This window comes from Triturus cristatus, chromosome 5_1 (assembly GCF_964204655.1).
Source record: "Triturus cristatus chromosome 5_1, aTriCri1.1, whole genome shotgun sequence".
In the NCBI taxonomy this organism is placed as follows: Eukaryota; Metazoa; Chordata; class Amphibia; order Caudata; family Salamandridae; genus Triturus; species Triturus cristatus.
This window is the reverse complement of record NC_140587.1, coordinates 394,943,364-394,961,171: the sequence shown is the minus strand read 5'-3', so window position 1 is coordinate 394,961,171 and position 17,808 is coordinate 394,943,364. Positions and strand designations below refer to the sequence as shown.

Genomic DNA, 17,808 nt, shown 5'->3' with positions numbered 1-17,808 from the left:
ACCATTACCAAGCCCAGGAAACAACAAGCATTTGCAATGCAATAGGTCTCACATTTGCGAGAGTTTAGGCAATTGGCATTATAAATGACAATGTCTTTTATTCATCCATTTTGAAAACTAACATAAATAAAAGGCATTTTCATTTACAATGCCAATGGCTCAAACTCTCGCAAATGCAAGCCCTATTGCACTGCAAATGTTTTTTTTTAATGCAGTTGAGTGATGAAATTTGCACAGCTCTATTGCCATTTGTATGGACAAGCTGACAAAAAATGAATGTTACTGTGTGTAATGAAACTGGTGCTTATTTAAAGAGGTTGATAAAAGGGCTCAATGTATAGTACGGAGTACAAGCCAATGGCAACCAGACGGCTTTATGTGCAAAATGCACCCCTCCCCACTCCAGGCATGCAGCTGTAATTGGCTAGTACTCTGATAAAAAAGAAAAGATGGCGGCCGCTATAGTCAAAGTGGACCGCGCTGGCAACGCAAAGAATGAAAGGAGCGAGGCCGCTATAGTGAAAGCGGACGGCACTGGCAACGTAAATAAAGAAAGGAGCGCGCCCGCTATAGCGAAAGTGGACCGCAATGGCATCGTAAAGAAAGAAAGGAGCGTGCCCGCTATAGTTAGAGCGGACAGCTCTGCCAAAGTAAATAAAGACAGGAGCGTGGACACTATACTTAAAGTGGACAACGCTGCCCAAAAATTAAAATGTCTATAAAAAGGTACAAGCTGGTTTTGTAAATATGACGCGGCCGCCATTACTAAACAAGCTGGTTTTGTAAATATGACGCGTCCGCCTTTACTAAAAAATTATAAAAGCAGGCGCCGCGCTGCGTTACAGGAAAGCATGCCATGGGTGGAATAGGAGAAATAATTCAAGAAAACAGTGCTCACAGACTAAATAAAACATACAGAGTAACAACACAAGTAAAAAGGCCAGTCTTCATGGGAGGCTACAAATGTAGACAAGGTGGTACTAAGGAGCGACTACTAAGCCTATTCATAAATCAAAAGCAACCATTTAGAAAGAACAGTAACAGAAGCCAATTGAAAAAGATGGGCGGAAAATGAACGGAGCTTCAAGTCCATACCTGAATACAGCATGCTCGCAGAGCAGCACATGTGTTGCCCAGGCTCGGCCTAAAAAGGACACCTTACAATAGGAGGAAAGCCTGTATCATAAAAAACTTTTTCAGTAACAAAACATCACTGTAGGATTTTTGATTAATATTACCATATATAGCGCACACTTTTCAAATGTACAATAACAGTTGCACCTGCATATCTTCAGTATAGGACTTCGATGTTATGTTATGTGGATATGAAGAGCGCACTAATCACCTGTGAGGGTATCCAAGCTTTAAAGAGTGCATGGGAGTGTGATCCTCGAGGAGTTATTTAAAGAGCCTCACGAAGTGAGGAGAAGGCTTTGATGTGTTGTGGGAGGTCGTTCCATGCTTTGGGTGCGATGTAGGAGATCAAGCGACCTGCTGATCTGCTTTTGAGGATGCGGGGCGGTGCAAAGGAGGCTGAGCATAGATGTCAGGTAGGCTGGTGAAAGTGTATGTGGTTGTTTCGGAGTGCTGGTCCAGTGTTGAGGAGAGCTTCTTTGGTGTGCGTGAGGAGATTGAACTGGCTACGTCTATGGATGGGTAGCTAGTGGACCTCTCTGCGATGAGGTGAGATGTGGGTGTGGCGAGGGAGGTTGGTTAGGAGTCTTGTGGTGGCGTTCGTTATCGGAGTTGCTTGTCGATTCCAACGTAGAGTGTGTTGCCATAGTCAAATCTACTTGTGATGAGTACTTGTGAGACGGTTCATCTGATTTTTTGTGGCAGCCACTTGAAGATTCTTCGTAGCACGCGTAGGATGTGGAAGCAGGCTGCACTTACTGAGTTGACTTGCGCCGTCATGCTGAGTTTGTCGCCTAGTATAATCCCCAGATTTCTGGTGTGGTTGGTAGGTGTTGGTCCGAGCAATGTCAGCCACCATATGTCTTCCAATGGGGAGGTCTTCTTTCTGAAGACCAGTACTTCCATCTTGTCTGAGTTGAGCTTCAGGCAGTTGGCTCTCATCCACTCAGCTACCAAGGTCATGCAGTTGGGGATGCCGGTTCTGTTGGTGGTTGTCTTGTCCGTCAGGGAGAGGATGAGTTGGGTGTCGTAGGCGAAGGAGATGATGGCGATGCCTTGGGATACGATGATGTTGCTGAGTGGTGTCACGTACATGTTGAACAGGGTCAAGCTGAGAGGCGATCCCTGGGGGACTCTGCAGATCAGGTTCTTGGATTCATGAGGAGGGTGTTGACTGCTGCATGCTTCCAGTCTTCCGGTAATGTAGCGGATGTGATTGACGTGTTGATGATGAGGGTGAGGCTGGTGCTGATTGGCCGTGCTCTGAGGTTGTAGATATGGTGGGGGCATGGATCTGTTGGAGCCTCTGAGTGAATGGTCTGCATGATTGTCGCTCTATGTTCTCTAGTGAGAGTTTTTCATTCGCTCGATGGTCAAGATACAAGATAATAAATTCCAGTCAGTTTTTCAGACAGACCAACGTTGATGCAAATAATGAACTTCGTTATATGGAAAATGCCCTCACACATAAGGTTAGTCTGCAGCCCACTCTTGGAGAATGGACAATATTCTGAAGCCTTCACCAAACTTTACTATTCGGAGGGCTTGATTATTATAGCCCAAATCCAGGGCATCTTAACATCAAAGACAATATCACATCAAAATTAAAATACTTGTTGTTGAAGAGCAGCATTGAAAATTATAATGCCAGTGCCTCAATACCAAGAGTATCTTGATGTTGTGAAAAAGAGCATCTCTGTAACCCATAATTTTAAGTTACCTGTGTGTAGGCTTGGGTGATCAAAGCTGTATGAGCAAAACTGATGTGAAGGAAGGAGAGAATAGACACTGACACTTCCCAGGATGGAGAACTGAATGCAGAGAGGGCTGCTAGTCTCTACTATGAAAGTGCTTTGCTGTAGCATCTAGGCATGTAAGAGGATAGGTGCATTTTAGCATTCACTTTTCTTTAAAATACTGATCTTTACATTTCTGAGTGCCACAGGGTGATAATCCATCAGCAGTGACAACAGTAGTAGGATAAAAAAAATGAAAACCTAGACAGATAAACAAAAGCCCTGACTGTACATGCCATTTTACCCCTTACAGCAAAAGCAGCCTAGCCTAAGGGAATCCTTGGCTCAAAAAGTAAGCAAAAACAGAAACCAAATAAAAATCGAAGGAATCTGGTGCCTCTTTCATGCATTTCTTGCGGATACACATTTCTATCAAAGTAATGTTCCCTCAGAGAAAACAGAAGAATAGGATGCAAAATTATTAAAAGAAGAAAGCATGACCAAACTTGGGAAAGTACAACTTAGAAATCAAAGAAACATCGGTTTAAGTCAGGAGAAATATCCAGTGAGGTCTATAAATATTTCAGAAAACACAAACTGATGAGGCTACAGTGAATAACAGCTCTACTGGACTGGAGCTCTACAAGAGCACAGTATTTTACAAGAATGGCACTTGCTTTATGTTGGAGATGTCACAAATCTTTAAGAAGCGCACACTGGCACAGCCATCTTTTCCACCTGACCAGGCTACAAAACTAGACTGTATTTAGACGTCAGATCAGTGCAGGAGCTCATACATGAAATACCTTGAGACCTGGGCAGCGCATCTTGGCATTTATATTATTGATGTGGCCAAGTCTGCTGCTTTACTTGTGCATGAGGCCTCTAGATCTACAACAAAGATCTAAACAGACTTAATTACAACAGGTGATGCAACCTACTATGAATGGTTTGGAATTGTTTGGATGAACTGCCCATCAAGGACACCGCATTTGGTGGGTCGTTATATTGTCCATTTGTGTTCCCATTAGGATTTGTAGAGGTTTCAAGTAGTCTTTTTGTTAGACTGAAAATCAACATATGGTGTAGCTTGTAAGAGAGTCTGTGTGTTCTTTGGTGTATTTACTTTTGTGACCCAATAACATTTTAATTGCTCGTTAATGGCTTTTTTGTTTATGAGGTGTGTTCCATTTGGATATCTTTACTTGTAATCAGTGTTTAATTTGTACAAAGGGCTCTTGTGGGGATGCCACTGCAACTTGCACCACACATTGCACCAGCCATGCTGCCAATGATAATCACAATACAACTAGTAGCCTTCACACTCCTACAAGCGTGACAATTTTGCTAATTTCAGGCCACCAAAGCTATAAGAATGACTTGGCCAGCAGGTAATTAATAGTCATTTTTTGTGTATATTGAATTAATAATTTACTGTTGTTGTGGTCATCTCTAAATTAGCCAGACAGCGCCTCCTTGAGGCAGACTGACAGAAATGCTGGTGATTACAATTAAGTGCTGGTGGTGAGCACTAGAAACTACTGGCTCAAATAAAGCAGTGCCTGTCTTAGAGGCACAGTGCTATTGATTATTGACCCATTCTTGTTGATTGATTTAACTTTGCTGTCATTATAACGTTGCTGGATTAACAGCTTTTTTGTTGCTGTTCAAGTTTTCATTAAACACAAATTGGCCTTTCAAGCATTTGCTGAATGAGCAAACCGAGCATCAAACAAAATAGTTATAAAGAAATGGATATATTAAGACATTAAAGTATAACAAGCATTGGCAGAGCAAATAAGTCTGGCCTTGACATTTTGTTTTGCAAACACACACAATACACATTAAAATGACACATTACAAAAACATATTTCATAAAGTTAATTAAAACAAATAGTGGCTTACCAGCTCAGGCACTGAAGTAAACTACTTTTTGCACAAGCAAAAGAAAAATGCTGTCACCCACAGTAAAAGAGCCAATGGCAGAAGTGGACTGACGTATTGCCACATGCTGTATAGTGTGCTGGGTGGAAGCAAAACATGAATGACACTTAAGCAGACCAGTGGCCGAAGAGGGCTGACTGAATGTTCCTCTATGTACATATATATGTTTGTATTTTTACTAGTATTTTTTGGAAAACATGGCACTTGCAAGACAACTTAAGGTTTCTACAGGTCAGACCTTAAACATTTTTTTTTTTAATCATTTGCAATGCAACCGGTCTCCCCTTAGGGATCTTATAAGTATATAGCCATGCAGCCCATTATTGTGGGTATAGCAACATTGTTCTACTGTGACGGACATAAGGGACTCTTGGACTACCAGCAGTAGCATAATCAATATAAGAAAATGCACGAAGCAGGGAAGGGGTGACGTACCACAGGCTGTTACTAGGTGTCTTTTGGGACATTTTTTGGCCACATAAAGTACTGCACCCTGAAATGTTAATGAATCCAACACATCAACAAGGACTTTTCGCTCACCCAAGACCGGGTCCCGGCAGGAGCCATGAAAATGCATAATTATACCACTGGCACAGACAGTCTCATATGCAAGAGAATGCTCCAGCTTTAAGTTAAAAAAGCACAAGTGAGTGGAGGGGCTGGTGGGACGTTCAAGCAACGATGGGAGGGGTGGGGGTGAATAAGCAACCACAATAGAAAAAAAAGCACTAGACAAGATTTAAAATCAAGCCCAGATGGGGGGAGGGGCCATCGTGCTCTGGAATGGTGAACACGTTGAGATGGGCAACACTGGATTGAAATGCAACGATGGGATGGGTGGGGGCGAATAAGTAACCACACCAGAAAAATCACTAGGCGAGGTTTAAAATAAAGCCAAGATGGGAGAAGTGCATGCTGTGATGCAGCCTCATGTTCAGTTTGCCTGAGGCACAGATGTGCTTCACGCAAAGCAATTTGGAAAAGCAGATGCAGGAACCAATCATAAGTGATGGACGTGCTGAATGCCCATATAGTAGATACAGCATGTCTCAAGAGACAGTGAATGCGCTGCCTAGGCGAGACCTAACAAAACAGTATTGCTGTGACATACCAAAAGAACACTCCCTTTGAAAAGGGACTGAAAACGGATAAATATAAATGCAAGATAAACACAGGGGGTGAAAACTGAAAGAAGGAAAAGAGTGTTATAGCCTTGTGGTCAAGTCGGCAAAAGTTCTGTCCTCATATTTTCTGCTACCTTAAGGTTAGTACTACAATTATCTCCTCAACCATTCGTCAGCTGGTAAGTGGCTGGCATGGATCTATAGGAGGAAACAAAACAATCTGCAAAATGCATTTCTATGCAAGTGGGGAGAGGATGTAGCCTAACGGCTAGGGAAGTCGATCTCAAATCTGGGGAACCGGGTTTGAGTCCGGGCAATGACGCTCAACATCCTGTGATTCTGGGCAAATCACTTAATCTCCCCATGCATAACAAAAATGAATGGTGTCTTTGTGTAAGCAACTTGTGCTCATGTAAAGCGCTCTGATACCTTTGGGTCAGGTTTGCGGTATATAAAACTCCGGGGGGAAAAAATGTGGACCAGGGAATGCATTTCTTCATAAGCGATGGACTGCATTCAAATGATGTAAATATTTAAATCAGTGAAGTTCTACTCCTTTCTAAGCTGAATTTGCAAAAGGAAATCCAGTCGGGGGGGGGGGGAAATGACCAGATAAAGTACATAATGGGAAGGAAAACGTGCAATTTGGGAACAACTGGAATGAGTTCAAGTTAACTCATTTCTTTTCAGCGTGCCAGGTAAATTACTCAATCCACTTCGTCTGATAATTAAATCAGTCACTGGGCTTCAGTATTCAATAGACCCTTTTCAACATCTCAAAGCCAGAAAAATGGATCATCCCTGTGCATTTACTGCCTCTCACCAAGCTAAAGTTGTATTTATGAAGGCCTGCCAAGGTTCCTTAATTTTACTTTAGGATCATTTAGCAGTATATTTCTCCAATCTTCAACCAGTTCTCTAATCTGTTCGATCTTGACAAGCGGCATACCTTTACGAGATTTCAAGCCACATTTCATCATAGAAACTCTGAGGCCTTGGCTTACAGTGGATGAATCCACAAAGTCGTCATTTTTCCTTAATGCTGTTTCAGCGTGCAGTTAATATCTCTCATGGAGTGGATGTCACTGTAATTAGTTTGTGTTTCTTGCCCCATGTGTCAGTGCGCACTTGCTGATCAGCTGACGTATTAAGAGGAGCATTAAAGTTTTCACATGGACTAATTAAATATTGGAGTTTATCTTAGGACTTGGGAGGGAGTAACACGAACGATCGGGGGGTGCATCAGGAGGGAGATTCCATGAACACCGCCTTCTAGGTTGGTTTCCGCACCCTGCAAAGACCAAGATAACGGCGAGGTTTCAGGGCCTAGCATATATCATTGCCAAGCATAAAACAGCACGGAATTGAAAGGCATCGAGAGGGCCGCAACTGACAGTATGGAAAAGGGAGCTGATAAAGTGGGCGGGCTGTGAAGGAAGGATTCTCCTGTGGGAGGTGCGAAGGGGCATAGGCACCATGGACTGAGCTCGTGCCTGGGTTGCGCTAGTAGATGATTTGACCAACCCAGAGCAGACCTCACCAGCGGGCTCCCTGTGGCATCACCCTGATAACTTAAATGCTCCAAAATTAGCAGCCCACTACACAACACCTTCTTCTATGGCACATGAGACACACCAGTATTAGCCACAGGATGGGGCACCCCCATGACCTGAAGGCTCTTTTCTTATATACCTGCCAACCTAGACATTGTATAAGAGGTGATGTACTGACCCGGGGGATGGGAGGGAGTGTGGTTGATTGATTATTGTTGATTTTTCTCTCTAGTACTTATAATGACAGATTATGTTGTTCATAATGCTAAAGTGTTTCATAATACAATTCAGTAGTACAGCATGTCTTGCTTACCTATGAAACCCAATACAATCTGTTTACAAAAGAGAGATTATCTCAGGACTTTGGGACGGGGTAATGCAGTCTCTCAGACTCTATTCCAATTTCTTGAAGTAGGTCAAAGTTGTACGATTTATAAAGACTCACCAAATAGGATCTGGTTACTTGTTCGCCACAGATTCAGTTTGATGAGGGTTGGAGCTCTTTGGCATCACAGATTTCTTTCTGAGTTGCAATTGTTTTACACAGTTCAGACAATTCTTCTTAGAGACAGGCTATTTAAATTGCCTGGATTTGGACCTTCAATACCCGAGTTCCAAAACATCGCGTGATAGCCTCCTCTTCCCCTTTAGGGACAATGGCATGGAGATCTCAAAAATACCTGCTTGCACAATCAGTGATGGAATCTGTCTCATTTGGGGTGGCAACTGTTCTTGTTGAGCTCTTCCGTTCCTTGCCAGCCCAATACCTGTTCCCCGGCAGTTACTCTGGCAAATGAGTCACTTTCATTGATTCCCATTGTTCTTTCATATTTTTCTAATACAAGCTTAAATTCAGTTGGAGTCTCATCAGAGGAAACAAACAAAAAATATGCCCCATAAATTTCGCCCACCCTCCAACCATGTCTCTTTAATCCTCTTTTCCACTTCGCCTCTGTCTCTCTCTAACAGCAACCTTCTCATACTGCTTATATCTATCTCTCGTTAAAATAGACAGAGTTGATTGATCCGTTGCTGCGGAGGATCGGTGGATGGGCAGAGATGAACAGCGTGGCACTAAAGCGCCCAATATATTGCTGCCTGGGCTTGCGAGGGTCCATATGCAGAAGCATGTAGGGGGTGAGGAGTTGGGGTCATGAACCCTTTTAGCCGGGCTTACTGGACCTTGCCTGGAGGCACCACTGACTTTGCTTCCCTACATCTGGAACATAGATTGGGAGGTTTTATATGAATCAGACAAATGTTTTTACGTGTATAGTGACTAGTGCCTCTTACAATAAAGCCACATGCTGTGCTGGATGAATGCAATGAAGGCCTTAAATGTAATTGGGCTGACATGGAAGGGGCTTCACTGCGTTGTGTGCCATGCCCCACAACTACGGGAAGTTGTTTTTCCTGTGCACATATGAACTTATGGGAGATCATAACAATAGTAGAAAGGACATAAAAACAGATACCAAAAGGTGAGAGAATACTGCACTGTCATGCTGTATTTTTCAACCACCAGTAGTTGATGGGGATGAACCAGTTGGTGCAGTCCTCTTTTCAGCAGGACCTAGAGGGGAGTTCTAGTGTATCTACGCTCATTCTGCCTACTCTGTGCATAAACTCCGCATTCTGCCCTCTACCTCTCACCCACCAGGCCTCTGCCAACTTTATCCTTTCTCCACTGTGCCCATTAGTTAAGCCCAAGCCTCAGAAAGAGCAAGTAAGGACGACAAAGCTAACGGAGTACCTTTGGGAAGAGTGCCGAGAAACAGGCAGCTTTGGACAGTGACACAAGGTCCAGTCTGCGCAAGCATTATTCTTCTGGGCTCCCAGACGATTATCCACACCATCAAGTCAGTCGAACTTAAGACAGGCAACAAACATGACCCAGAGATGGGGTACGGGCCAAAAATGCTGTTCACGATATGAGGTACACAGAGAAGAACTAGCCACTGTCCCAAAAGGGGGTGGGTAACAAGTTGCTCTGTCATCAGATTAACAGCACAGTGGCTGCTGCTATCCCAGCCCATCTACCAGTAACTGCTTGAAATGTCTACCACAAACCTGCCATAATTTGTTCACAAAGATGTGCGTGCCCATAGGCCTTCTTAAAGGTGCAACAAAAATACTGGTCTTATGTCAAAAGTATCTACTAGGCAATAGCTTGCAGGGTATGCCTTTTAAGTTCACACGCACAAAAAGTATGCATGAAAGCAAACTTCATCAAATGACTACTTTTCATAACACACTTTTTTGATAGTAACACTTAGCTCTGCTACTGCGGCCTGCTCAGCAAAAGGCCCCTCTCCCAGCTTCCATAATGTAGTAGCTCAAGATGTTGCTTAATTATGGGATTTTTATTCTTGAACACAAAGTCATCTAAATATTAGAAAACACAACACATAACCAAAAACCCGACTTGCAAATGCTTGTTTACATTATTTTAGGGCTTATTCAAAATAACAGAAAACTGTTTTATAAAAGTTGCAAACACTATTAAAAATGTTCCAAAATCTCTCAAATGTTGTGAACATAAGGAGAATGCACAATCATACACAAATGCAGTACACCAGCTATGAAAACATGTGAGTGGAGCATAAATGAAACCAAAGCTATGCTCTAAAAGACGAAGACAAAACTGGATATTTATTTCAGGGTTTTCACCGGAACCTTTTTCACATTCATTTATTTCTCACAGCTCAAAGGAGGGCTACACATTTATATAGATTTCTTAGGATGTTTATACATCTCCACTTCCCTTCCTGGCATTCCTGTCAAAACATTCAATGTAGAGCTCTGGCGTCAGGAGAGTACATTTTATTTTACTTAGTATAACAGGACTGCGATAGTGAAAGGTAGCAGGGTTTTGGGGTAAGAGAGATGCATGGATCATGCATGTATTTTTAGGCGCCAGGTTCCAAATATAAATGGACCATATGGCTTTCTCACTGCTTGGGTTTTGGAGGTACCTAACTAGGGGGCACTCTGAGGCTGTCAGAATCAGGCTAGACATTTTAATATGGGCCTTTCACACTTAGTCGCTGTGTGGGCATGCTTGACTTTATGAGTAACGCTGGGCCTCAGTTATCTGAGAATGTGGGGATAGTCCCAGGTGTTTTAGTGGTAGGCTTAGCCTGATGCAGGAAAAAGCAGTAAACATGGGAGCTAGGAAAAACTGTGACAAATACCTTTTGGCTATTTAAAGGCCCAATACAGTCAAATTCTACAAAAATTCATTAATGGGGTCGTACGTTATTTGCTAACATTACTATTCTCCTATTGATTACATTTTTAATGAGCTTAGAGAAGGCATAAATATGTGAATGACCTTTTTCGTCTGGGACCCACCTTTACATCAACACATGTAACAGATTAATTATTTATTGTTCGACGTTGATAGCACAGAGTTTCGCCCCAGAGCATTCATGGTCATTGTTACATCGGTGTCAAGTAAGGTTTAGCAATGTTTGCTTATTCAGGAATGCTGGGATGTAGTCGTCAATATCAGAACGGGCCGCATTGACCCATGACACAACGGACAGTCAAGAGTTGGAGCATTCAGGTCTGTCAGAGTGGATTTGGCCCTTGCATCAGATGCCATAATTGCCAGCTTAGTCCCAGTGAACTCCAGCTCGTCAGTATGGGCGAAGGCATCAAAGCAATTAATGTTAGTTAAGGCCTGGAGTATTTGAAGTCGCAAACTGTTGGAAGAGGATGGGCCAAGAATTACAGGTCCTCACTAATCATCTATGACCGTGGTATTTAACAAAACTGTCGTGAGATGAGCAGTGACATCTGATTAGGGTGCGCCCAAGAATAGAGGTAGTCAGTGTGTTGTTGGTATCGAGAATGAGGGGCTGTGAGCGCTCCGCACTAGCCAGGAATTAGGTACTGTCAATGTCAGAACAGCACATGGACTAGGGAAAGTTAATCTCATGTGGGTCCAAGCGTCATGGGACCATGTGGGTCTCATGTCAGTCATGTCTATTGTAAGTGTATTTTGGTTTATAACAATTCGACATAAATTAAATATACGTGGCCAATATAGCATAAAACCTCTTAAAACATAAAAATATCAACTGACTTCAACACAAAACAAAATATATACAATAACTGAATTAAAAACATTTTCCATTACCAGCAACTCGTTTTAATTTTCTGAATAAAATTCATGATATGTATACACACATAGTTCCCAAAAATGCTCCTGTACAATTGGGGGGGGGGGGATCATCTCCTTTAATGTTAATACCTTATTGCTGTAGTCAAGTAATGTTTTCTCAGTTCATCTATACCGTTACAGTCCCATAAAACAGGAGATATGGCCTCCTGCACTAGATCTTAAGATGGCTGTAGCTGTTGGGTCCAGGGTTAGAGTGTTGGGCAATAGATTGTGGGCTCTGTGTCTTAAATCATCCAGTGGGCTCCATGGTGGTTGTCTCTAGTTCTGGCCTGGGGTAATAGGTTGTAGGAATCAAGATGTAGAACTCTAGTTGTTGGGCTTAAGCTGCCAAACTAAGACAGCAAGTCTAAAGCTGTAAGACTCGGGCAGATCTCAGGCTCAGTCTGTGACTCGAGGGGTGAAGGTTCTGGCAGTGAATCCTCCGAAGTTATGAAGCGTGCATCCTCCTTAATATGCGCAGGCTATGCAAACACGCCACCGAATTGTGGGACCTCATTGTTACCCTCGCACCCGACGTAGTCTTTCTTACCCAGACCTGGCTCAACCTTGCATCCACCCTCAACACTGCCACAGCAGTACCCAATAGATAAAAGATCACCCTACGAGGCAGCACCAACAAGCTGGGAGGAGGAATCACAATCATCTACAAGGAGACCATTTGATGCATCACCACAACAGACACCACCACCCCAGCCATGGAACACCTTAACATTAGGCTCCAAACAGACAGCAAATCGCCAATATAGGAGCACCATCGCCTACCACCCCCTCCCCCCAATACCGCGCACGAGCTTCTGCAACACCACCATAGACTTCATCGCCCTCCTTGAAATGGACTCCAGTGACTACATACTCTTCAGCGACCTCAACATCCACCTAAACACCTCCAACCTTCTCGACAGCTTGAACATATGACTCACCCAACTCATCTACGACCCCACAGGACACATACTGGACCCCATTTTCACACCCAGCAACAAGGTCAAATACAGCCATGTCACCGAACTCACCTGGACCGACCACTCCATAATCCACTTTCACCAGCCACATATCAGCCCCCCACCACCACTCTGCCCAGTTCCCCGCATCGCAACTGGACCAAAGTATCAAAGGCCCAATGGTCCAACGCCCTCAACACCTCCCACCCTGACTATGCCATAAACCTGGACCAAGGCAGCAGGAATTTCAACGCCTGGATCGCCAACTGTGCAGACAGCATCGATCCCATCAGATACAACAAACACAGGAGATCTACCGAGCAGGCTAGTTGGTACACCGAAGAACTCAGGAACACAAAATGCTACTGCAAACAACTGGAAAGAAGATGGTGCACAAGCAAGACTGCCTGTGATAGGACCTCCTTCAAGACTACCCTCAACCTCTACCACTGGCTGCTGCGGGAAATGGAGAGAAGCGCCCTAGCTGCTTGCATCGAATCCAGTTTCAACCACAGCAAATAACTCTTCAACATAGTAAGGGAATTCTCTAACACTGCAGCCATGGCGAACAGCATCCCCACCTCGCCAACTTTTTCCACAAGAGGATCTCCACAATCTACAAATACTTCAAATCCCCAGCCCAAGCCAACCAACTTCCTCAACTGACACACCCTCATCTCAACCAGCACAGACAGTAGACTGACTGAATGGAACCTGCTTACCACCCAGGACAACACCATCATCATGAACTCTGTCCACTCAGGGGCTCCCACCGACCCATGCCCACACCAAATCTTCAACCTCGGAGGCCCCAGGATCAGCCTTGAACTCACCATTCTGTTCAACACCTCGATTACCATGGCTACTTCCCCGAAGACTCCACGTCAAAGCCCTACTCAAGAAGCCATCAGCCAACTCAACAACTTCCGGACCATCTCCCTGTTCCCTTTCTCCGGCTTAAATCCTAGAGAAAGCCATCAAAATACAACTCACCAATCATATGGAGCAAAACCATCTCCTAGACACCTCCTAATCCGGCTTCCGCAGCAATCACAGCACTGTAACGGCCCTGATCGCGGCCACTGATGACATCGGAGCCCTCTTCAACCAGGGAGAGACTGCAGCACTGATTCTCCTCACCCTATCAGCGGCATACAACACCGTATCTCACAACATGCTGGTCACAAGGCTGCACAACAATAGCATCCAAGGAGACTTACTCAGTTGGATCGTCTCCTTCTTCACCGGAAGGACACAGAACATCCACCTACCACCTTTCACCTCCGAAACCAAAGAAATCATCTGTGGAGTACCCTAGGGGTCATCCCTCAGCCCCACCCTCCTCCATACATACACAACTCCCCCGGTGCACATTATCAGGTCCCACGGACTTAACATCACATCCTATGCAAACAACACACAACTCACCCTCCAAGGTCCCATCACCACTAGAACTAACTTCCCCAGGTATTGCTCAAGCATCACCTATTGGCTGAGAGACAACCGCCTGAAGCTCAACACAGACAAAACAGAGGTACTGATCTTCGGCAACAAGACTACAACCTGGAACGTGTCCTCGTGGCTCTTTGATCTAGGACCAACACCTACCCCGTCTGACCACGCCAGAAACCTCAGCATCATTCTCGACAGAAAGCTGACCATGAAGTCGCAGATCAATGCTGTCTCATCCACCTACTTCTTCATCTTTTACATTCAGCGCAGTCTCTTCAAATGGCTACCCTGAGCACAAGACGAACCATCACAAAGGCCCTCATCACCAGTCAGCTAGACTACGGCAACACGCTCTTCTCAGGGATCGATGCACACCTCCTCCAGAGGCTACAGACCAAGCGGAACACCACAGTCAGACTCGTCCTCAACCTTACTCGCCATATCCACATCACCTCTCCCCTCATAAGTCTCTACTGGCTCCCAATCCAGAAGAGATGCCAATTTAAGCTGATGACCCATGCATACAAGGCCCTACACAACTTCGGACCCATCTACATTAACAACCGCCTGAACTTCCACCAGTCAGCCAAGCAGCTACGCTCTGCGTCCCTCTCGCTCGCTCCCCCACACCCCTGGCATCCACTGAAGCAGAATTGGACGATGCTCCTTCTCCTACCTTGCAGCTAAGACATGGAATGAGCTCCCCCTACAGCTCCGGACCTCCCCATCTCTACCGGAATTCCTAAAAGTGCTGAAGACCTGGCTTTTTGACTGAATCCCCCGGGGCCCTGATAGCACCTGGATACCCTCTCGGGTAAAATGTAGCACTTTACCAATCCATCGACTGAGTCTCAGCCTGGCCATGAAACTGATGCTACAGAACATGGCCTGTGGGTCCGAAACTATGACCTAAGCACATTTCAGTCTGTCTGTCACTCTAAAGCTATGGGGAATAAGGCTGAGGACTTTGGCACTAGCCCTTTCTTTTGTGTCAGAATTATTATTAATAGTTGCAGGTCTCAGGCAGTGAGGCATGTACAATGAAGCGAGAGTTGCTGCTGCTTTACGAACTTGGCTCTGAACCTCAGCATAGGTTGATCTCGGCGGGGGGGAGGGGGCAGATGCAGATTTCAGGCTCAGGCAGTGGTTTTCGATCGAAAGAGATCTGAACGTAGGACTTGTTTTCTGTGTCTGGGGGTTTTGGTCCAAGGAGTGGGACGAAGACCTCGGTTTGCCTTGAATACCATCCAAAGCTTGGGCTATGGGGCGCTGGGTTTGTGAATAGAGGACCTAGGACGCTGATCTTAAACTCTGAATCTCTGACATATAGTCTCGAGTTGTTGGTGAAAGAATCTGGCTTTGGGTTTCGAGCTAGACTGTGGATCTTTGGGTGCTTCTGCATATTACCAGCTTGGAATTTCGGGTTCTAAGACTCAGGTTGGGATACTATTGTGTGACTTTGGTTGTCGTTCTCGTTCTGGGGCTGTGGGTGTCTGGCTGTGGCTCTCGAGCATTGTGTTTGGGGCAGGAGATGTTATACTGGGGAGGGGGAGGTAGATTTCACTTTGGGCTGTTGTGAGTCTTAGTCAATGGCTGTGCATCGCCTCATCTGTATGTGAGTGTGCTGGTTTAGCTACGGATCCCACTCTAGGGACACCGGGTTAAAGCGGTGTCTCTCGGGCCGGCTGTTCCGGCTCTTTGTCCCCGCTCTGCCGCTGTCTCCATTCTCAGACACTAACCTTTCAGACTGAACAGGAACAGCAAAAGCTGAGGTTTCCAGCCTCCAGTGATCCCCGCTGAGCTTGAGAGGACCATGGCGGGCGCTCTGGGCTGCTCCGGGGTAGATGGTAGACCGGAGCGCTACGATCACAGCTCCATAGCCCGAGCACCACCGCGGCTCATCGGGGCAACTGCATGCTCGGGCTGCGATTGCTTATGCCAGAACAACTACAACAAGCAGACAGTGCTTGGAGCGCCGAGCGAATCGATAGTGCCAGCTGTTACTGTAGAAAGAGAAAATAGACTAAATAGTCAAGCACCTACTGCATCCTGAACAAGGGGACTGTTTTTGCACGCCGTTATTAGCCCCTAACTACATATTTTGTAGTTTCTGAGATATAGCAAAAAATAACTTATCTTCTGCGTCAAAATGAATCATGTGCATTTTCGTATGAAAAGACCTGACAGCGCGCTCTCATATAGTGTGTTTATGGGGGGTATACATTCTTAGGGATACATAACGGCTACAGTGAAATGAAATGGGATATGTACTGTTTAACACCAGGAATACGTAGACTGCACAACTATGTACAGAGAGTACAACTATGTACAGAGTACATAGCCACTTGAGCCATTTTTAGGTCTCACCTGAGCCAGTGCATGCACTGCTCTGGCGAGACTTTTAGTAAGTGGGTTTTCAAAGTGCTACCCACCGGCTTTTGCTGTCCTAAAGCTTGCGTTCATGAGAGCGTGAACGTGCACAGCTGCCAGCTTTCAGCGCCCAAGGCGCCATCTGGAGCGTGATTACTTTCACTTTTGGCACTGCTGCGTGCGCACCACGCGTGTTTGCTGTTGCGCGCACGCACCCCTGATTTCACTTTTGCCGTCTTTTTTTTTAACTTCTCGCTCTTCAAATGTAAAGCACATTGAAGAGATCTTGTATTTATTATATGCAATAAAGAGATATATTTGTGTTCCTTCGGTGTTTTTTTAAAGCTCGTTTGAATAAAACAAACATTAACAAGAGTTTTTTCCAGCATCATGCTAACATATATTTTAGCAGCAGAGAGTGGGTTTGGGTGAGTGATGAAGACACAGCATCGTTCCTAAGAAGCGTTTCATCTCCAGTCACTGAGAGCTGCAGCCGCGGCTGGCAGCAGTTTCTGTATCTGCGACAAAAGCTTTCATTTGAAGGCTGATCCTGGGTGAAATCACAGACATTTACTTCTTGGAAACACTCCGCACTCTTCTTTCAGGGGCAACACAGGGGCAACACAGCCTTCCAAAAACATTCAAGGAGGGCATTTAAGCGGCCTGAAGGAAAAAAATGCATGCTCCGCGTTTGAAGAAAGGCCTCACTCAGAGACAGCAGATCTACAATTCAGCTTTAATTGCCAGCAACCCTAGCTAGTGGGATTGCGGTCAGGGTATTGTGTTGATGTGTACTGGACTGTACAGGTATGGGACCGGTATATGTCATGCCACACACCTGGCTAAATGTTAGTTTTATATTTGATAGAACACCACAGGAAAGGGAGGAGGCGAGTTCTCATACCTGAGGAAGAACACAGAAACCCGATTTGGCGCTAACCACTGAGGCCCACATTACTTGTGGCCACTTGTGGGCAATTGTTTCTGGACCCACTGGAATTGTGAGGTCCACCGACCTCACATTATTGCAGGCATAGCAGCCAAAAGCTGTGGCTAAAAGTCCAGGTCAATAAGAGGATTTAACGGGGCGAGTCATAAGTGGAATTACTGATTTCCTCAGCATTTAAAAACAAGCATTGGCATAGCCAATAGGTCTCGCCTTTGGGGCCTTATAAGTATTTAGTTATGCAGCACAATATCCTTCATGCAACAACATCAACTGTGGCATGGTTAAACACTTATAAGGTCCCAAAGGCGAGGCCTATTGGCTATGCCAATGCTTGTTATTTAGTGGCTTTAATAGTAATTCCAATGGCAGGGCCAAGCGCTGCCGACTTTGGAGCTGGGGAATCAGGTTCAAGCCTCGGC

General features: G+C 45.0%; 1 protein-coding gene across 2 annotated transcripts in view; it reads right to left on the bottom strand.

The window, feature by feature from the left end:
• The window catches only part of LRP12 (LDL receptor related protein 12), a 221,406-nt gene extending 205,409 nt beyond the window's left edge, over window positions 1–15,997 (bottom strand). Inside the window, exon 1 of one of the 2 annotated variants that reach the window (XM_085605112.1) lies at window positions 15,810–15,997. In XM_085605112.1, the coding sequence (XP_085461238.1) occupies window positions 15,810–15,885 (76 nt within the window). In that variant the 5' untranslated portion in view covers window positions 15,886–15,997. The remainder of the gene's footprint in view (window positions 1–15,809) is intronic. The other variant, XM_085605113.1, reaches the window with a different exon arrangement.
• Between the last annotated feature and the right edge of the window lie 1,811 nt (window positions 15,998–17,808).